The sequence below is a fragment of the Artemia sp. Qi Xiang Cuo genome, chromosome 11 (assembly GCF_049724085.1).
Source record: "Artemia sp. Qi Xiang Cuo chromosome 11, ASM4972408v1, whole genome shotgun sequence".
In the NCBI taxonomy this organism is placed as follows: Eukaryota; Metazoa; Arthropoda; class Branchiopoda; order Anostraca; family Artemiidae; genus Artemia; species Artemia sp. Qi Xiang Cuo.
The window spans coordinates 29,036,703-29,059,250 of record NC_142804.1 but is presented as its reverse complement, the minus strand read 5'-3'; the positions used below and the strand labels follow the sequence as shown (position 1 = coordinate 29,059,250).

The window sequence follows — 22,548 nt, the reverse complement described above, 5'->3', positions numbered from 1 at the left end:
AAAAGAAGAAAAAGGTGGAGCAAAAAGAAAATAAAAAGGAAAATTTTTAACAAAAAAAAAGGTGGAAACAGTGATCTACGTTGGATGAAAGACACCAGCTATTACAGAATTGTTCTGTTTTTTGCAAAAATTCGTGAAGTCCTATGAAAAGAGCTGTTGGAAGCCATAATTTTATGTTGCTAAAATACATTCTGATCAGATACTTTTTATTTTAGTTTGTATTCGCTAATTCATTAAATTTCGAGCTTATGCAAGCACAGATAGATACATAATCATTTCGTGATTCATCTTTCGTAATCTCATTATTATCTAATGTGAAAATAAAGATCAAGTTGCTCAGCAACAGATTTGTAAATATTATCAGTAATTTATGAGTAATAGAACATGATTTCCGAGGAATGAAGGATGTTTCTACCGGCATGTTTTAAGATATACAGATAAGAGTGTAAACCAAGCCAACGTCGAATTTCAAAATAAGATTAAATCAGGTGGCGCGCCATGCGTGACAGAAGTGTCGCTGGTGACACGAAAAAACATGGGTTAATGAAAGTTTGCAAAGCGCGGCATAAATGTATGGAGCATGGTAGAACAAGTAGATTCAAAATTTTTATTTCACACAAAATAAACACAGAAAAGTAATTAAATAAAGCCAACAGGGAGCTGAGCTCAAAAAGAAGGCTAAAAAGATAAACAAACAAAATCATAATAAATAGGTCAGGGACAAAGGAGGCTTACTCCAGCATGGCAAATTCCCAAAATTAAAAAAAAATTATCAAGTAAAATCACCTCGTCATCAAAGGTTAATAATATATTCTACTAATTTTGTCTTTAAAAGTGATCAGCACTGTTCATATAATTATCCAGTATGATCATTCTCTATCTCACCCATTATAAAAACCCGGACCGGGGTGCGAGTGCTCCGGAGAACGTTTTTGCAGATATAAACATAGGCGAAGTCAGATTAGCGGGGCATGTGGTTATTCTGTTTCCGATTGTTTCCATCAAAGTGCATTGAAACAATCGGAAACAGACTAACCCGCATTCCCGCTAATGTAGAAATAAGTGGGAGGAGCTTTTTGTTCGCACCGAGAACGAAGACCAGAAATGATCTGCGATAACCTTACTGGTATATTCTGTCTACTGTGGTGATCGGCTAGTAAGACAAGTGGCACTTCGACAGGTACATCAGGTCACAGAGGAACTGTACCCTCTCGCTTGAAACTTGTACGTACATAGGAAATTAGTTCAGGGGAGGGGGAATAAATTGAAGAAGATAACAGAAGATGCAGACCATGCGACAAATACAGTATATTTTTGGAAAATTATATAAATCGAGATATTTCAAGGAAGGGAACTGCCCCATCCCTTCCTGCGTGAGTGAGCGAATTTGGCTGTTTAAGGTTAGGACGGAGCAAGGGTTATTTATTTCAATACAGCTATCTGCCTTTGCGATCAGCTGCGGTGAGTTGCTTTGTTTATTTATACTTATTTCTCTCTCTAAAACATCAATTGTTGTTGGAGTAAAACTTTGAAGGATTAAAGGCACAACATTCAAAAACTGATAATGGAGCTAAGCAGGATAACTAGTTTTCATGCTATCAGTGGCAGATCCAGGGGTGAGGGCGCCCCCCTAACTTAGTCTAAAGTAGTGTAATTTACCTAATTAACGGAAATTTGCGGTAATTAAACTTGCTCCTAGCGCAAGTTTAGCGGATCAACCTATTTTGCACCCCCCCTAAAAATCCTGGATCCGCCCCTGCATGTTATAGAATCTATATCAGGAAAAATGGCGTTGGTGTGGTAACAACTGATGATTGGATATTTTATGTGAGCTCCCGTAACGAGAGATTGGAATGCGATTCCACCAATAGCTGTAGTGGAGCTTGGCCATCTCTACTAGACTTTGATATAGAGATTACATGACAGCCAATATTTATCAGTTACTTCGTTTCTTACAAATATCTTAAGGGTCAAGCCAGTATTTTGTTTTGTCACACCTGATTAATACACTAACAATTTTGTTAGCTAACACATTGTTTTCATGTGCTAAAAGGAAGCTTGTAGCTAACTTTGTTAGATCTTTGAATATTGGACGGCGGCAAAAAGCCTATAATTTTTCGGTACTTATGTGTTAAACGGACTCTTTTATATAGTACATATGAAATGTCAAACTGGAGACGCGACAGTTACCAGGACAGATGCGTGAGAGATAACCGATCATAAAACAGTTGTTAGAGTGGAATTGAGTGAAACGGGTGATCTAAAATGAATGTTAAAATTACAATTTGGGATTTGCCAAAGACAGAAAAAGAGGCAGTTAGATTTTTACAGGATAAGGGGTTATTGCCGAAAACAAAAGAGTGTAAAAGTGGACACACCATGACTTTATACTTATATGAGAAGAATATTAATCCCTTTTGGAGGTGTTGTAATTGCCGTATCTAATATGTGGTATCATATTTATGTCCCATTTCTTCACTTTTATTGCACTGCATTCCTCATTTACATAAAAGAAATAATTTGGTAAAATGACGTCCCGGTCTCAACGAAGATAAATGAAATTTAATATTGAAATTATATTTAGCTCTTTAGAACCATAATCAATCATAGCCCCATTTGGACCACTTAGGACATCTTAAATTTAAGCATGAACAAAAAACCGAAAAATAAGTTTGAAATCTTGAAAACTTCTTTTTTAGAGTGACATTAGCCCTTACAACGAGCAGAAAGAACTCTGCGCAGAAGGGGGATGTCGCCCTAACCCCTGCTCGTAGTTACTGTTGCTGGTGCTTTACTGAACTAACTCGATACAACAAATAACAACTGGTAATATAAATATTTTATTGATTTTCAAAACATAATAATCATTTTATTTTTACAACAAAACCAAAGAAGATGAATTTGGCGGGTAAACTCTCCTTTAGGGGGAAGATGAGCATAAGGGGGTATAATCTTACTCGGGCTAATGGTAATTTCTATTCGCCTTTAATTTTGACGTCGCTCTTTGCTTTTATGTGACTTTTTTTCATATTTTCAGGATCAAATGATTTACTCAAAACTCAAAACTATGGTTGACCAATTAGTTAAGTGCATTCATCTTTGAAGATGAAAGTATACACCTAAATTTGACAAAAATGACAAATAAGTTATGTCAAGTTACCGAAACTGTGGTAATAAACATAAGGCAAACCAAAAGTTAAAAAAAAGACATAAGCCCGCCAATGGAATGACTATTGGAGAATTTTTTTCCAAATTACCAAAAACAGATTTTTTTTTTCAAAAGCTAACTTCAAAATGTGTGAGTTCCCTGAAGCATATTGACACTATAGAAATATACGTTTTGCTTTATTTAATTAGCAACCATTAGTTGGTTTTCAGTAATTTTGAGCTAATAGATTTCCAAGAGTGATTTTTTTCCCAGAACGAATTTGCTGACGGTATTATTCGTCCCAATGCTATCAGATATAGCACTGATAGCAAAAATTTGGTAAGTATTGGAAGTCAGAAAAAAGATCAAATCATTACCGTAGGCTACTAAGTAAAGCATTAATTCAGCACAGCATTGCATCAGAATAGGACAGCATCAGATGTACCAGTAACAATATTAGATATACAGGGAAATATTAGTCAGCTCTTGTTCATATTCACAAAAATGAAGTCGATCCGTCAAATCGGGAAAGGGAATAGGGTCGGGAACTTCAGGCCCGTGTCTCTCCCCTAAGGTCTAATGATTTTTTATATTGTAATTTCTTAAATTTTCAACATCATTCGCCTATTTTTATTAAATTTTTATTTTTCCCTTCCATTGAAAAGAATCACTGCATACACACCTACTTCAAACATTACTTTCCTGTAAGAAGGACACACAAACTCACCTCTAAGTTCCCAGATCTTGCTATATTCGTCAGCTACTTTCCCTAACAGCGAAACGTTTGATGCCATTGTGAACGTAAGTTAACCAGCAATCCAAGAACTTCTGAAAAACAAGAAATAATCTCATAATTGGCAATTACATTCTAAGCTCTACGAAAAATCAGATTAAGGGTAAAAAAGAAAAATCAGGGAAAAAAGATGAAATCGTGTGACTTTCATTTTGAAATTGGGGTACATTTCGAGAAAATATGGTTATTTTTTCATAACTACATTTAAAATACTGCACATTTTGCATATTGACTAATATATTTTTCATTGCGTATATTATAATCAAACTTCGTTTTTTAAAGATTGGGTATCTATTGACAAAGGCCGCTCTTTACTTACAGTTTGTTGCCAAGAAGTATTTAATCCAAGCCTCTCCCAAGTGTGAAGGCTCATTCAAACGGAAGTTAAGGCCCTAGTGGCCTTTATAAGTAACAGAAAAGATTGTGCCACATCAAAATAGCGTTTTCTGCTATTTTGTAGTGTAACAACGATTTTGACCCAAAGGATGCCAAAACTCCGTCGAATGATTCTAAGATAGTGAATTGATTTAAAAAAAACGGAAAACTATATAACGACCTTTCAATTTCAGAAGCAATAATGCTGCGCGGTGGCACGTACGTCCCAAGAGATCTACAAAGTCCATACAAATACAGTTCATATGTAGCTTCATCTAACTAAGTTGATTCATTTGAGGCTTGGTAAAAGTATATACAGCGGTGGAGCATCAGCGATTATAAATCAGGGCCCGTGGGTCTTTGGTGCCGGTAGGGGAGTTTGCTTAAAGCTCAAAAAATGTTTTTATGCCCAAAGTTCCTACCTTTGCACGAGGCTGTAGATAATTATAAAAATAAATTTTGAGAGGGGAGCAGAAATTACTCGATAATCACTTTTGATTCCCAGATTTTTTTTTTTTAGACTACGTTTACAATATGGGTACTGCAGGGCGATAGAGTTCCTCTTATAACAGGCGGTCTTTTTCCTGTATACCAGATTACATTTACATGCTTACAAGCACATAAGGAGGAAAGGTGAGGCGGGGGGATTATTGAGTACCGTCAAAAATTTCATTTTGGAGGGGGGTTGAAGAACTTGCCTTGACAATCGTCGAAATGTTGGCCCTATAATCTATTTTTGAATTTTCAAGATCCCCCCCTTACTAGTAGACACCTGTAGGGGTAGTAGATACTCTGAGTGTTTCAGAGATGATTCTCTTTCTCAAAGCATTGTTATATAAATCCTAAACTTGAGGCCAAAAGACCGGATCGTGAGTTTCAGCTTGGAAACACTTCGAAATGTTTAATGAATGACGTAGATGTCAAATGACTTTTAAGCTTAAAGTGCGTTTTCTTATATTTGTAGAGATATCGTTTATTTATATAGCCTTAAAACTTTAGTTTCATCATTGACAAGGAAAAGTATGAAAGTTTTCCTAATTATTGAGCCAAAAAGCTATTACGACATAAATTCTAGACTTTAGACTTACATGAATATCTAGACAAAAATTATGCTGAATAGCAGTTTCTTATCATAGCACATCCATAAACTGTACTTATATAGTTTTAAAAAAATTTATAAGGATCAACAACATCATAATGAATAAGAAAATTAAAGTCAGGCGAAAATAGGTAGAGAACCTTAAAATTGTTTATGACTGGTGGTTAAACAGGTGAGGTGATTTTCTGTAGCGTCATTTGCGCTTTGAGTTTCAAACACCAAGGCCCTACAATTGTGGAGACAAGAAAGCTTTGTACGGTTTCAACAAGCCATAATATGCCACTTTTCTAATATAATATAACTATGAAAGCACTGTTTCAAATGGGCCCATTACCTCCAAACAGTTGCCATATAGGTTAAGGCAAAAAAAACTATATGGACCAGGGTCGTATATAGGGGGGTAACGGGTTTGAACCCCCTGCCGCCAAAATTCGTGTCCTGTTCCTAAAAAAAGTAACAAAATGCATATAAGCAAATTTTTAATGTTTTAGTTTTTTGAACCCCCCCCCCAAACAAATCCTGGATACGGCCTTGATAACAATTCACAATCGTTTAACTAAGCACTTATAAAGCTTAAAATGCTGCTTTAATTTAACTATTAAATAAATGATTAATAAACAATGCGAAGTAGAAGAAAGAACGCAAGGAAATACCAAATATTGTAAATGTTTTGAAAGAAGCAAGATTGTTTTTGCTTGACGTTCCGAAGTCGCATTTGGAATGGTTACTCCTCTTGCCCAAAAAGGGCAAGAGGGCAAAGGGCAAAACCAATTTCTTTCGACTATTTATGATGCGCCTCCACATTGTAAGCGATTAGTAATTCATCCTTTCCTTGTAAAAGGCTAGACATTTCCTTCTTAGGCTAAACCCAAAATACCAGGTTTAAGTCAATGAAACACAGAAAAAATCTCCATTTACTTTTATCCTTCTAGATTATTTGCGCAAGTCCTAGGCAAACCCGATTAACTGATTTGAGGTCACAATTTTATTTTTACATCACCTAAATTCCCATTGCGTTATCAGTTTCGGAGCCTTAAAAAGAATTTGGGGAAGGCCAAGGCAAATACAGGAAAATCGGGCGCAAGTGCAAACTGCTCAAAGAGCCTCTTTTTTACAAAGTTCATTTTATTAATAATTTACTATTTCTTCGACAGTGTCGGTCAGCACCTTTTGTATCCTTCTTAACTCATACTAATCTCGTGGTTCAGTCTGAAGTTTTCTTAGCAGCACATTAACTCAGCAGATTAACTAAGAAACAAGTTCTAGTTCAGATTATGAGATAGAACATTACATCACGGTACCGTATAGATCAAGCGAACAGAGTACCAAAAAACTGTACATAAATATGCACGGACAGGACTTTAAGATCAAAAGAATACCGCTATACATGATCAAGGCTGCGGTTGAAAACTTTCCCTTGGACAGACCGTGAATTTGACCGTCTAAGGTTTGACCTTCTCGACAAATTGATTCTGGCACATAAAACAGTGTTGGCAAGACAAACATATATAACTATATACAGTTAAGAAAAAAGTCAGGGATGAAATACTCGGATGATCTCAGTGGCCTTTGTGACGAAACGGTACTATTTTGGCATGTTGCTGATTACAACTTTAAATTTACAGGGTAATTGACAAGTGGTTAGAGGATATCAAGAGGACATTGTTCTCAGCAAGGAGTAATAGACTTAAACACTGTGTGCACCACATGTGTGGACAGGGCACCGATGATAGGCAGTAAAGATCAACCGATGGCAAGGTCGAAGGCAGAATGTCTTGTATATCTGATAGGAAGTGAAGAGCCCCTTGATTCTCAGCGCGATTGTCCAAAATGACGTTCGAAAACTCGTAGGTCATTGGAATGTCTTGTTACAGTGCGTTTTCCGCTAAGTCAGGATACTATAAAAATTATCATAACAGTACTAAGGAGATTGCAAAAAAAGATGGATGAAACCAATATGAACCGGTGATAGCGGTAATTTTGCAGTGGAAAGGGGAAAATAGTGGGACGTGACTGAAGATTGCGGTTTTTTCCATGTTTTTTTTTTCTAAAAGCTAAATATAGAACAAAAACTTCTGCAACTTAGCTAGCAAAGGCAGTCTAGGAATTAAGGATAACAAGTATTTACAGCGGAAAACTAACAAGGGAGATTAAAACGTAGATGACCAGAAAAGGTCAAGGTCTAAACTAGTGAATAGCAGAAAAAGAACAAAAACCTCCAGTGGGATGGTTCGCGAAAAGGCCGTCAGACCTTCAAAGAAAAAAAGTAAATGCATAAAACCCTAACAGGGACAGAGTTGCTTATCTGACTTCTCAAAAAGGGAGTCTAGACTTAGTTGTTTAAAGTAGAGTTAAAATAGACCTTGATATGATAACCTTGCGGTTTTATTGGAACCAGAAAAAGACCCCTCTCGAAGATATAGGGAAACGTTTTTTTTCCTTAGTATTTTTGACAAAAGAGGGTTTTTGAGGGCAAAAAAGTTATCTAAACAGAATCGGTAAACCGGTATAGCCTTGGTACTGAAGTAAAAAAGAACGGCACTGGTGCGTTATATGGTTGCTTTTATATACTAATGAGACGGAACCCACCAGGCTGGTTATATTTAAGAGACCGCTATTGAGAAATTTAATACAAAGAGTAGTTTTCATTGCGTTTACGATATTTAAACTGTTGTTTTTTGGGGTTTAGGGGGGGGGGGGTGAAAGGTAACTAGGCTAGGTTACGTTACGTATTTAACATATGCTATGCTTTACCCCCCCCCCCCATAATGTGCAAATATATAGCCCAAATTTGTTTCTAAACGATTATATATTGATCCTATTTTATTTTATTTCATTGGCATTAACCAAACTTGACTTTTTAGAAGTGACCATATAACGCACCAGTACCAAAAAAAAAACTTAAAAAAACTTTTTCGCATGGTGACCATGGTCTGCGTTGCGCAGGTGCCGATCTCCTGATTCGATACCTTCGGCCGGGAGTGCAATATTTGGTTGGGGGCAAATGATCCGACGCTTCCCGTGTTTCCCCCAGATTTCTCCAGGTGCCCATTTATAACTGGGTCGACTCTGGCTGAGCTTACAGTCACACCATTGACCTTCGTCTCAAACCAAATAACCAGCGATATCATGACTCGAATCCCTGGCCTCAGGGTTTCAAGTCCGGAGCGCTAACCACTCGGCTAGGACGGCTCAATATGTTGCCTTCTACTGAAGTGAAGGAGGCAACATATTAGAAACAAGTTAGTGGCACCAATTCACAAAAATCTGGGTGGATGTTTTTCAGTACATAGGGGGGGGAGGGGTAAATTTGTAATTTTTTCAATGTTTGCAATGAACATACCAAAAACCCATTTTCAAAGAAAAGACCACCCAAAAATGGTATTTTTCAAAGTCTAGGGGGGATCTAGGCAGCGCAGACTCCCCCTACCTCCCAACTAACACCAATTAACAAGAGTACATGAAATTAGGCTTTATTGTTGTCTTACAAATGTTTTCTATTTTAGAGGGACAACGAAGTCCGATTCCTCAAAAATCAAGCATTGAGCTCATGTGTTCCGATTTCATACATTTTTTCAAATTTCTACTGCCCTCACCCTCCCAAAAACCAGTTCAAAGAGAATAATTTCCCTATTCTACAATATGGGGAGGAATGTGATTTAAAATTAGTTTGGAAAGCAAAGTAAAGGCAACTTTGGAAAGTAGATATCAGGCTTAATTCTTGCGACTTCCAGTACTCTTTATAAATCAGCATTTCAAAAACTAAAGACACCATTATTTCTTGGTTTACATATCTAGGCACTTACTTTTCAATAAAAAGTTACCACAATCATTTGTCTAAAGATCATTTATTTTCTAAGAAATCCTATGAATATTGACACTTGGCAATGAGGCCTGAAAATTATATTCATCGGTAGGCTAATTGTAAAAAAGATCAACGTCTTTAAAGAAACTCAATAACTGAAAGTAATGAATGCGAAGTGGATATCAACTTCTTTCCTAGACAATAAATTATCTACCTAAAGAGCTTCTTTTTTCCCGTAACCTTTTAATTCTACTACAAAAGGAGTAAATCACATCCTTTATAAAAAATAAACGTTAAGTAAAGAGCAACACTCGTCCCAAGTCTGCAAAACTCTAAAACATAAGTGTGAAAACAGTATATACACTTCTTTTTTACCCTTATTCCAAATAGGCCTATGCCATTATTATTGTTTAGAAGTACATGTCATAAATATGAGAAAACGCACATAATTTCCCCTTTTTTTAATGAGTGAAAAACCCCGAAAAGGGTTTGGTTCTGATGAAATAGTACATCGAATTCAATGCGTCCCACAACGCTGGATTTTGTCCAGCAGTGACCTTATTTTATCACCTGTCACAGAAGATGGAAGAGGATTTAATTGAACGGAAACCTATAATGATCTGTTCCAAGTAACAAGATACTATACCCCAAAAAGTACTATACCCCATTGACGAGGGAGCGAACTTCCTCATATACGTAATACGAGGGGGTTCGCCCCCTCGTCAATACCTCACACTTTACGCTAAGGTTCGAATGTTTTTTTTTCAATTCTTTAAGAATGACCCCTGAATCACAAAAGCCGTTTAATTAGAATAAATAGCTCTTTTGAATTGACAGAAAGTACTTTAGCCTAAAAAGCGAGGTATTGAGGAGGAGTCGAACACCCTTATATATGTAGAAGTTTATGTTCGTTTAAGTTTTAATGTTACTCCTTACTTTCAGTTGAAAAAACTTGTTTGTTTTTTTTTCTGATTGTTTTTTTTTAAATAATACTGGGAAATCCAGCGCCCCTTTCATGGAATTTCTCTTCCCCCTGAAAATTTTTTCCATAGGAAGATCCTCCTACGTCACCCAATCCCCCCGACCCCACGCCAGAAAAAAGCCTGCCCTGAAAACGTCTCTATACTTATCAATAACGAATACTATACCAAGAATAGGCTAAGCTTCTTTCTTGTAGCCCTTACCGCGGGGACTGTGGGAGATTAAGTTATTATCTGAGAACCAGTCATTAAATACTATAAGCACTCGAAACAAATCGGCAGTCACAACATTTGATCCGAGGGCTTTGGGGAAAAAATGAGTGTGGGGGGGGGCCTAGCCGCCCTATAGTTTTTTGGTCACTTAGAAAGGGCACTAGAACTTTTAATTTCCGTTCAAAAGAGCCCTCTCGCAAAATTCTAAGACAATTGGGTCAATACGATCACCCCTAGAAAAAAACAACAAAAAATCAAATAAAGACCCATCCGGGATCTTTCTTCTAGCAAAAAATACAAAATTCCACATTTGTGCAGATAGGAGCTTAAAACCTCTACAGTGAGTTGTCTGATACGCTGAATCTGACGGTGTTATTTTCATTAAGATTCTATGACTTTTAAGGGGTGTTCCCCTTTTTTAGAAAATAGGGCACATTTTCTCAGGCTCGTAACTTTTGATGGGCAGTACTAAACTTGATTAAACTTGTATATTTGAAATCGGCACAAAAAATCCGATTCTTTTGTTGTATCTGTGTGTATCAAAATTGTATCCGTTTTTTTAGACTTTCGGTTACTATTGAGCCAGGTCGCTCCGTACTTACAGTTCGTTACCATGAACTGTTTGATATTGCATGTGCATAGGCCTATATGTTTTTCGAGGGATACCGGAGAGTATTTTGGGGATGGGGATTATCTGAAGCTTCAAAAAGTAATTCTTTTAGTGAGAAGTCCTTCAAATCATTATTAGAGCAGGGAAGACTCGTTACCTTATCTTCTTTAATTCGACCGAATCTTTAAATTGCATCTTGAGAATGATCCTAAGGAATAAAAATTCCGATGAAATGGATAACAACATCAATATACATATCAGCACTTGGGCCCAAGGACCCCTCTACGATTTGCTTAATAGATGCTTTCCGGACAAATAGCAAAATTGAGGTATAAAGATAAAGAGTAATAGGAATGATATTAAAATTGAGCAGCAAGAGGAAAAGATAAGGAAATTGGAAATTGAAGTTAAAATGTTAGGCTAACCTCAAATGAAAATGGAACCAACAGAAGCGAAAATGGAAGCCATTGAGGTTGACCTACGGAAGACTAGAGATAGTGACTTAAGTTGGGACATCAAGTAGTTGTCGACAATTACTTTTTGCACGCTATGAACAAATCAAGCTAGTCGTTACGCATAGGTTTTGAAGTGGCAGTTGACAATAAACACAACATGAAAAAAGTAGTTCAAGTTCCTCTAAAAAAAAAAAAAAAAAAAAAAAAAAAAAAAAAAAAGTTGGAAAGACGTTCTTGACATATAGTTTGACTAGTTTCAGGGGTTTTGACAAGCTGATCCCCCTTCCCGATATAAGATTTTTCATAGCTACCTCATGGCATATGCACATTCATACAAAATAAACTCTAGGGTCTATTTTAAAAGAACTAAAGGGAAGATTTTAAAAAAGAAGTGAACTATTTTTCTACGTTTACTAACAATTCACAAATTTCAACTTTTCAAGTATGTAGTAACTGTTACCAGAAAAAAGGAAGAAAAAAGGAAAATTCAGACCAAGGCCGTACCCTGGGGGGGAAGGGTCAGGGTTTAACCGCCATCCAAAATTTTCGTTCGACCCATAAAAATATAACAAGATGCATATAAACAATTCATTGGCACGTTTTTAAGCTTTTATCCCCCTCCCCCGAACAAGATACTGGATACGCCTTTGGTTCTGACAACAAATCAGTCTCAAACCCTAACAGAAATGACCATTTTGGTATTGTACTTTCAACAATACAGGGTACACTGATATTTTTCCTTTTTTTCCAATTCCGAAAATTATAATGATTTTGATAGGGTTAGCCTAATTCAAAAATAAGAAAAAGTAGAATTCCCAATTTTACGAATTTCCCATCAATGGGAACGTTATCAGGAAAGAAATAGATAAAAGTTTTTGTTTATTAAAAAAAAAAAAGTTGATGGTGAAATCATTTCGAGATTCTCAAAAGTTATACTCAACTCAAATGCTCATCTTAGGAATCCCTCCAATTCCAATTGAGGGGTTTCATTACTAAATAATTAAAAAAGCAAAAGTGATAGATTTAACAGTGCATTTTAGAAGCGATAGCACCTTTTTTTCAGGAGATTTGATGCTCGTTTAATTTTAGAATAACTCTTGATTAGTCTCATCATTGAAGCAAAAAGAAAGTTTTTAAAAGATGTCTAAATATTTTAAGAAAGACTCTTAAAATATTTGACTCTATCCCACAACTCTATTTTTTAAAGCAATAAAAAATTTTATCGTAAAGAACAAGGCGTTGAGAAGGGGACAGCCCCTTTCATATACGGAATAATTTCTGTTCGTTTTAAGTTTTAACGTCGCTCCTTACTTTCTCGTTCCTAACGTCGTTCCTAACTATCTATTAACAAGAGTATTTTCATTTTTATAAGTTTCTTTTTCTAGAGAAGATAACAATGACAAATTTGTTTGTGTATAATGTTTTATGCATCGTTTGAGATAAATTCTCCTTTTTTATGCTTTCAAAGTCCCCCTTGGACAGCCACTATTCAGTGGCTCTTGTTATGACTGTATGACAGGTATGACTACATCTACTGTTATTTAGCTGGCTGAAGTGTTTTGTTAATGAAATACTTCCAGTTAAAAAAAAAAAAAAAATTACGTAAGTGCCTGTGTCTGTTAATTTGTTCTGTTTGTTAGCCAATTAATCATTTGTTAAAACAGCTAGCTTTTGACTTTAGCCCGTTTTATGTGATAAAAAATTGCGACGAAGTATCACAGTCAGAATTAAAATAGCATAGCTACAAGGCCGTACCCAGGGGGGCTAGGGGATTTGAACCCCTCCCCCCCCCCGAAATGTTTGTCTGGGTCATAAAAACGTAACGAAAATGGATATAAATCAATTTTTTAACACCCGCACCCCCCCCCCCCGCCAGAAAAATCTTTGAGTAAACTCCCCCGAAAAAAAAACCTGGATACAGCCCTGCATAGCTAATAGACAACAAAATAATGAAATTTTCTAACCATTTCCATGTCTCATTAATTATCAGCTTACCATACTTAATATTTTATTATTTCTCTATAATCAAATCAAAATAAAAACAAATCGTCTTTTTCTTAACCTGTTAAAACAGACACTGTACGCACTGAGAAGACTGGGTCTAGTTCAAGGTTTTTGCGGCACCCATTCAGGTTTGTAATGCGTAACTTAATTAAGGATAATTCTCACTAAATGACATTGAAAAATGTTCCTTGTCTGATTTTGACATTGCTATTTGGCACACATACTTATCTATACTATAGTGTTTGCTTTTATGATTAAGCACTTCGACTATCGATATTATTGTGACGTGAAATTATCATTTAAAAAATTCGCCTTCCAGATGAGTCACATTAAAAAGATGAATGTCTTGAAAAAAACACGATAGCATTGGAATTAGATCAGTTAAACTTCATAAACCTGCCATTATGCAGTGTGTGAGGTATTACATTAATGATGTTGACGCATGAAGGGGGGTAAAACAATGTATAGTTTTAGCCAAAAATGTGTGCGCAGGTACAATAACATACCCGTGCATTAGGGTAGAAAGAGCAGGCATGTGTACAGGCATGACATAGTTCCTTATTATAGAATTCAACAGAACGTGGAAGCAACTCAATAGAACACCAAATTTTTATTGAAGTGGGTATGAATTATAATTATATTAATGTAAAGGCGGGGGCACAATATGTCCATTAGTCTTATAAATTATAAGACATGAAAAACCTAGCATCGAGCGGCTGTAGCAATATTTAGCAATAAATGATCGAATTCACTCTGCAAGCTGTTTTCGACCATTATGCATGAAATTTATCCAATACCGAGAAACTGGAATTTAATTCATCAAACCGTCTGTGCTAACGAACTGTAAGTAAGGATCGGTGTGACTCAAAAGAAACAGAAAGTATATATATATATATATATATATATATATATATATATATATATATATATATATATATATATATATATATATATATATATATATATATATATATATATATATATATATATATATATATATATATATATATATATATATATATATATATATATATATATATATATATATATATATATATATATATATATATATATATATATATATATATATATATATATATATATATATATATATATATATATATATATATATATATGTGTGTGTGTGTGTGTGTGTGTGTATGTGTGTGTGTGTGTGTGTGTGTGTGTGTGTGTGTGTGTGTGTGTGTGTGTGTATATATATATATATATATATATATATATATAAATAGTATTAGTTATTGGGAAGCATACAGACGTTTTCAGGTGGTATTTTTCTGGTGGAGGGGGGAGTACGTGAGAAGATTTTTCCATGGAGTAATTTTTCACAGGCAAAGGGAATTTTTTAATGGAGGGGGAGCTGGAATTTTCAGCATTATTTTTTTCATATATAAAAAACGATCATAAATTAGATAAAAAAAACGAGTTTTTCAACTGAAAGTAAGGAGCAACATTAAAACTTAAAAAAACGCAACATTAAAAAAACAATCATAAATTAGATAAAAAAACAAGTTTTTCAACTGAAAGTAAGGAGCAACATTAAAACTTAAAACAAACAGAAATTATTACGTATATGACGAGGGTTGCCCCCCTCGTCAATACCTCGTTATTTACGCTAATTTTTTTTGTACCTTTAAAAGAGCTTTTTATTCTAATTAGACGGCTTTTGTGATTCAGGAGTCATTATTAAAGGGTTTGAACAAAATTCAAACTTTAGCGTAAAAAGCGAGGTATTGACGAAGGAGTAACGCCCTCATATACGGAATAATTTCTGTTCATTTTAAGTTTTAATGTTGTTCCATACTTTCAGTTAAAAAAAACTTGTTTTTTTTTATCTATTCATAGGAAGACAACTAAAATTGTGAACGCGAGGCAGAAACCAATATGAGAAAAAAATCAGCTGTAAATTGTGAAAAAAAAGCTAAAGCGCGATTCTCAAGAAGTACCAACATTTAGCCTGCTCCTTCAAAACTATGACCCTGTTTTAAAGCTTTCTGGAGGTTTTATCTAGAAAGCTTTAGCTTTTCCTTTTTTGAGTGGCATTAAAACCTTTTTTTCTTTTTGAATCTGCAAGACATGGAAAGAATAGGATGTTCAGATAAATTTCAACTACATAGCGAAGAACAAAACATTTTAAAAATGTCAGCAGTCACTAACAGGAAAAAATCTCACTAGGAAGAAAAAAAAGTCGGTAAAACTAGTGATAAAGCACTAGTCTAAGGGTACAGGCCTTGGGTGGATCGTCATGCCCCAATATTGGGACAACCCCTCAATTTTCAAGTCAGTGCATACTGGCGCCTTTTATAAAACATTTCAAGCAGATCCCTAGACATGTTGAAGATGCTGCATCCAAAGAATGCATGTTCCAAACTTTGGACCTAATAAAGATAATTCAAATAAGTCCAAAAATGTGCTTAGGTAAGCTCTATGCTGTAGAACAGTCTACACGATGCTTTCAAACCTTTTATTGATTGTGGTGCTTTACAAATAAACCAAAGCAAGGTAGACAGAAATACAGTGTGAGGAAAGGTATAAATGAACTTGCTTTATCACGTAGGTTTGGCTATCTATAAGTCACCCCTTCTAGAAAAATTGGAATATTGTTGCACGAAACATAGTTGCAAACGAAATAATGGGATATAGTTCCAAACAAAATAGTAGGATATAGTTGCACGAAATGCAATTTGTTTTGCCACCCCCCAACCCAGAAGAAGTTTGATGCGTCCTTCCTTAAGATGAGACCCACATGTACCATATATCAAAGGGGCATAACGGTATAACATTCTTAAACTGTAACATTCGTTAATTAATTCTTAAACCTATGTTGCCGATGATTGTGATTTTTCAATAGCATTTTCATTCCATCCCAATCAAATTTCTCTAGAACCCTCCCATGGGCGGCACCAGCCTCCATTAATGCGTCACTGTATCTTTATCAGCTGACTATCCTCTATCAGTTCCTTTTACGTGGATCCCTATATAAAACTAATCGGGAATTGTTTTTTCTTTTTCGATTTTCCCTCTTTCCTTTCTTGGAGGCGAAACATGTCGGACAACTACTACTTGATTCGTCATTTCATTTTTTATACTGTACAACGAAGAACGTATCCAGGATTGTTTTTTTTCGGTGGAGGGGGGTTTTGCAAAAAAAATATTGCATCAAAATTTGTTTATATTCATTTTTGTTACGTTTTTACGAGTAAAACAAACATTTCGGGAGGGGGTTCAAACCCCCACCTTCCCCTGGATACGGCCTTGTCTACAACTTACATTTTGTATAGATTTTTTAAAAGTTGCTCAAATAGTTCCACAATATTTAGAAACATACTTAGGCTAAGCAAACTTTCGTATCGGGTTTTGAATATGCTCAGAATAAATCTAAGAGTAAGCAGATAAAAGTAAGAAAACGTGTTGAAGTGGTTTTGACGGTCAAACTAGTTATCCGTCCCAACATTGTGACTATATGAATAAGCAATGTCAAGGCTTCTACTCATGGGCATAGGAGGGAATGTCTGGAGATCTCATTCACTACCACCGCCTTATACTTTTGCCAGGATGAGCTTATCTTTTCAATCTATTGTCTTTGCCCTGAAAACCCTGTGCCTTATAAAAAAAAAAAAATATCGCCCTTATGCATCAATAACATTGTCTCAAGTAGATAGCAGCGGTATGCACAAAGCGAAAAGTTATGTCTCATCTTAATAATGTTGCAGGAGATCAAGCTACTTTTTCTAAGCTTTACTTGAGACCTCTTCGTTCGAGGATAAGCAAAGATCTATAACATGGGCATAGAGAAACTTTTAAATTTCGTGTCGTGAAATGACCGGCCTCCTGGACATTCTATTAAGTGATTATTCATCATCAAATGTGACTAGCAGAGAAAAACCTATTGAAGAACTCTGTCTTACGATCTATCTCGTTCTCAAAAAATTGTAAGGTATGCCCTTTGGTTTTGAACCCGGCGATACCATCCAAACAAGTTATTGTAGTTCGACAAAGATGAGACTAAAAATCCTCCGCATAATTTATATTCTTTAGTCCATTTTTTCACTTAGAAGAAAGGTGTCTCAGCCATTTTATACGTGGGAAACCATCATTTTTGTATTTACATAAAAAAATAGCAGCCTCGCAATCAAGCATTTTAAATATACTCATAGGTGCACGCACCTCCAACTATGGGGTAGGATTAGAAGTTAAATGCTGGGGAACTCCGGATCGAAACACAAAACTCGCTTTTTTTACCACAGTTTTCCTGTTTTTCCTGAAGGTCATCATAGTTAAACCAACATGCATTGCTACGTCAAGGTTTAGCCTAGAAAGGGGTCAATGACAGTGCAGAACGTGTTTTCACATTTTAGATATAACAGAAACTACTTCTTAATTTAAACGTTCCCTGTTTAGTATAAACACCGTTACTTTGCTCAAATCAAGAGCTTTCTCATGAAAAATACTTTCATCGTTAACAAAAAGGCATGTTAAAATTCTCTGGGGAATAATCCCTTCATCTGCTCCAGCCGGTAAGCCGCCGGTGGTTCTAGTCAAACCAAATTTGTTGTTTGGATATCTTATATAATTGATATCTAACAGTGGCAGATGAAGGGAGTAGTAATAGATTCTTATCACAAGAAGATAATTGACATAGCTCTATTTTCCCAAATTTGCCACGGGCAAGTAAACTTAAAAAAAAGTGCACACAAGGAATATTATTTTAGCCCATTTTATTACCTTCCCAGGTTGCACTCAACGTTTACAGTAAGATTAATCATGATTTATAATAGTAGATCGTGGTATATTAATCAGAGTGTGAAATATAACGGTTAAAACCATTGCCAACCTGTAAAGTTCTCAAAAATAAAACATTGCCTACGTTCGTACCAATTTTGAAAATAAACTACTCTTTACAAAATTCTTCATTCTGGAAATGCAAGCAACGAAAATTAATTGCTAAAATAGCGAAAATTTCTAATTGACTTTGTATGGGGTATTTAGAGAACAGACTCGAAACTTAGTAATCCTAGGTAGGATTAACTCCTCGGGCACCAACAAGACGCAAATGAATGTTAATACATATAACAGGCCAGTGTGAACGCCATTTATATCTAATCTCTATAGTCCCCCGTTCTGAATAAGAACTTGATCTGATCCAGCTAATCTACTGCTGATGCTGACACTAATATTCACCATTCTAACTCAAATACTGTCATTTTATATCTGCTTTCAAAGTGCATAAGTGTAACCAGGGATTTAGAGCTCTTCTCGCCATTGGCCCAAAAAATAAATATTTGAATTAAGATTCATCATCCTCTTTCAACTATTTGATTTATTATAGACGAAACGATAGGTTAATGATTAATCTATTATAAATTACAGGATTTTCGGTACTTTTTAAGAATCCGATAAACACGCGAGAAGTCAAGTTTCGTTAATGCTAATGAAATAAAACAAATAAGATGAAAATATAATAGTTTATGAAGAAATTTGGGCTATGTATTTGCACATTAGGAAGGAGGGGCGGGGGGGGGGGGTAAAGCGTAGCATATATTAAATACTTAACCAAACCAAACCTAGGTACCTTTTATTCCCCCTAAACCCCCTAAAAATCAAAGTTTAAATATAGTTACCGGAGTCAGAAACCCTTTGTTTATACAGCGCCTCATATAAGTACCGGGTACTGCCTATCTGATCCGCAATACAATTCTCGCGTGTTTATCGGATTCTTAACAAGTACCGATTTTTCTTAGCCCCCTTCCTTGCCACTGTTCAATTTCGGTTAAGCCTATAGTAAAGTTGAGTAGTAATTTAACAATTTTCAGCAAAGTAGTCTCAACCTTTTCAACAGAGAACCTAAAGCCACTAGAAATACTAAGGAAATCGAAGATCTTCGAGAAAAATAGGTCTTTCGCCATCTTAGAAAGTGGTCGAAATTAGATGAACAGAACCTCCAGGAACGCATGCACAGCCTAAATTATGCTATGGAAACCAGCTTTCAAACTCCTATTTACACTCCTTCGCCATTCATAAGGCTTACAAGATAACACAAAAGATATGTATTAGCTTTGGAGGGGGGGGGGCTGTCCTGTCTTTGCTGTGTAGTCTGTTTTTTTCACAGGACTTGATATCGCAATATTAAGGATTAGAAATAGGATTTGTTTTCAAATCTAAGATTTTTTTTTCTACATTTAAGACCTTGTAAGACCCGGGTAACTGCTTTGTGAACATTCAGGAAATTGCATCTTGAGCCTTTAAAGAGGCCCCGAATGTATTTCATATGAATTATGAAAGAGCGTAATAAAAAAAGCATCAAATGATGTTTTCACTTTCATCCTAGCTAAATTATATGGAACACTGCAAATTTACCATGAACTTTACACCCCCATCCCCTAATGTGCTAATAATTACCCTGAATTGTCGACAGCAGTTTCGAATCGCAAAATTCAGCGCCATTTTTGTCGACGCCATTTGAAAAACTTGAAACGGTAGAAAAACTGTTTGAATTGAAAATAAAGTATTTTGTAGGTTAGGTTATAACTTCTTTGTGTGGTAACAAAAACGAAATGCCTTTGGGGCCCCTTTAAGGGCTCAAGATGCAATTTATGACAGAAGCGATTATTATAATATGAAAGAGCATAAAAAAAGGCATTAAATGATGTTTTCACTTTCTTCCTAGCTAAATTATAGTACCACCTAGAAATTTACCGAAAAACGGTAATTGTGCGACAAAACTTTTCCTATGAAGAAAACACTGACAGGAAAAGATTAGTACCATTCAATTCCCCATTCAACCCTCCTTCCAAATACAATCTTCCCTACTGTGGCAGTTGTGCCCTGTCTCCTTTTTTAATTCTAATGAAGCAGCATTTGTGTTATCAGTCTTTTATACAGAAGAGGCAATGCATAAAACTGTCACCACACTTTCTTGGCCTCATTTATGCAGTAGGCTAAATATATTTCAATTTCATAGCTCAAAAGTTGTCTAAGTTCATCAGGGGTCATTACCTTTCGAAGATTGACACTTCAAGACCAGGCACGACAATTGGAGGGAGGGGTCGAGGGTAAAAATTGGGAACTTTCCCATTATATGGGCACTTCTAAAAAGGCATGTTTAGTTAATGCTAATGAAATAAAATAGGATGTATATATAATAGTTTATAAACCAATTTGTGTTGTATATTTGCACATTAGGGGTGGGGTGGGGGTAAAGCATTGCATATATTAAACACGTAACCACACTTAACCTAGGTACCTTTTTCTCCCCCTAAACCCCAAAAAACAACAGTTTAAATATTTTAAATTCAATGAGAAACCACGCTTTTCGATCAATTTAGATAACAATTACCCGCTTTACGAGTCTCCATCACTAGCCTACATTCATTCGACTGTCTATAGCTGAAGTGCCCATATAATGGGAAAGTACCAGAAATTGTCCCACGTAGATTTTGAAAAAGTATCCCCCCTGCGAGTTCACACCCTTCTTCAAGAGAACTCTCTCGGACATAACTTGGGCTTAGATTCTAGATTAATTCCTGGCAGTTTTATTAGTCTAATCTATGCTATTTACGTGCCTGACTACCTAGATCAACAACTTTCCTAGCTAATGGGAATCGTATTTCCCGCTTAATATTCAAAATTGCATCCCCTCAAAATTATGATAAGGGGCACATCTTGAACTAGGCCTACTTCTGGATAGCCAGTTGTACTCCCACTAATATTTACTCTTTATTCCGCCTTTCCTTGTTCCCAGCTGAATGACTGGAAATGAATTAGCCTAGCCTAACTATTAATGTAGCTAGCTGCACCTATAGCCTAAATAGGCCTAGGCTAGCCAATAATATTAGGGACGGACATCTACCATATGGCTAATATGGGAGTAAAGTTCATTTGTGATGCAAATGGGTGTTATATTTAGATTGAGGATGCAATTCTAGGTATTTATTTGCACATTAGGGGTGGGGGTATATGTTATAGGAATACATATGTCTAAAGAAGTCCTGTAATGTCATAGAAAAATTGGGAAAAAAGAAAAGAAGTTAATAGAGCGGATTTCCCCCTGCAAAATGTGTTGACTAGGAATATTTTGCATATTATGGAGTAAGAATTGCTTTCTAAGTATATTTTCTTATGTCCAGCTGGACTCTTAAGCTTAAAATACTGGTTGGCTGGTTGGCTAATTTAAAGATTTGTATATATATACACTGTCAAATTAGCCATCTGGTGGTATCCCATTGTAGACCAGTTAAAAGCCTCCTAGGCTATTAAGATAATCTTATAAATCAGATTTTACATATATTAGATGGTTTGCTGTCAAATGCATTAATTTTCGGCAAGACTTATCATTCTTAATTTGTTTCTCATTAACGTTTCATAACCTAATGACATTTCGTCAAATAGCCAAGGCCCATAACTAATTTCAATGAACACTGATTGACTTTTTCTGTTTCTTTAGCCTAGACTAGTAGCCTATTGGTCAGTAGGAAGATTTGGCCCCCCCCTCTGCACACACACACAAAGCAATGTTTAAATTTTTACGCCTATTTCTCTGTGCAAATAAATAATTTAAATAGGCTAATATATTCTTGCAAATAGGTCTATGGTCCACCTAGCCTACGTCTCCACTCATTTTCTCATAACAGAGGCTAATTTTATTGGGTAAATATTTTAAAAAAAGACAAATATTTCAATCATAAACATACCTTTGACAGCAGATCTTCAAATATCAAACTGTACAAGAGAAAAACCCAAGAGACAAATCCGAATGTATTTAGTTTCTAAGCTAGTGAAAAAACGTTATAAGTTGCCTTTTTCACTTCTAGCGAGAGACTGATGTTTAATTTTTTGGTTTTTAGTCAAGTCTCTGATATGAGCCTCCGGGCGTGCCAGACGCTCCTGCTGCCGTGCAGTTTTGTAGAAATACTTGGGCACACCTTTACGTACACTCCTGGACGGTAACAGGTGACTACAGAGAATGAGAGAAGCCGGTTTGGTTAATTGCCTAAAAATAAATTAAAAATACGCTAGGCGTATTTAAACCCTGAAGCATTATTTTTTGTG

General features: G+C 35.7%; 1 protein-coding gene across 3 annotated transcripts in view; it reads right to left on the bottom strand.

Moving 5' to 3' along the window:
* Positions 1 to 22,347, bottom strand: part of LOC148946848 (very long chain fatty acid elongase AAEL008004-like) — an 82,907-nt gene extending 60,560 nt beyond the window's left edge. For all 3 annotated transcript variants that reach the window (XM_089096664.1, XM_089096667.1, XM_089096666.1), the window contains exons 1-2: positions 22,191 to 22,347; positions 3,876 to 3,976 (exon numbers count right to left, since the gene is read on the bottom strand). In XM_089096664.1, coding sequence (XP_088952790.1) covers positions 3,876 to 3,942 — 67 coding nt within the window. In that variant the 5' untranslated portion in view covers positions 3,943 to 3,976; positions 22,191 to 22,347. The remainder of the gene's footprint in view (positions 1 to 3,875; positions 3,977 to 22,190) is intronic.
* Between the last annotated feature and the right edge of the window lie 201 nt (positions 22,348 to 22,548).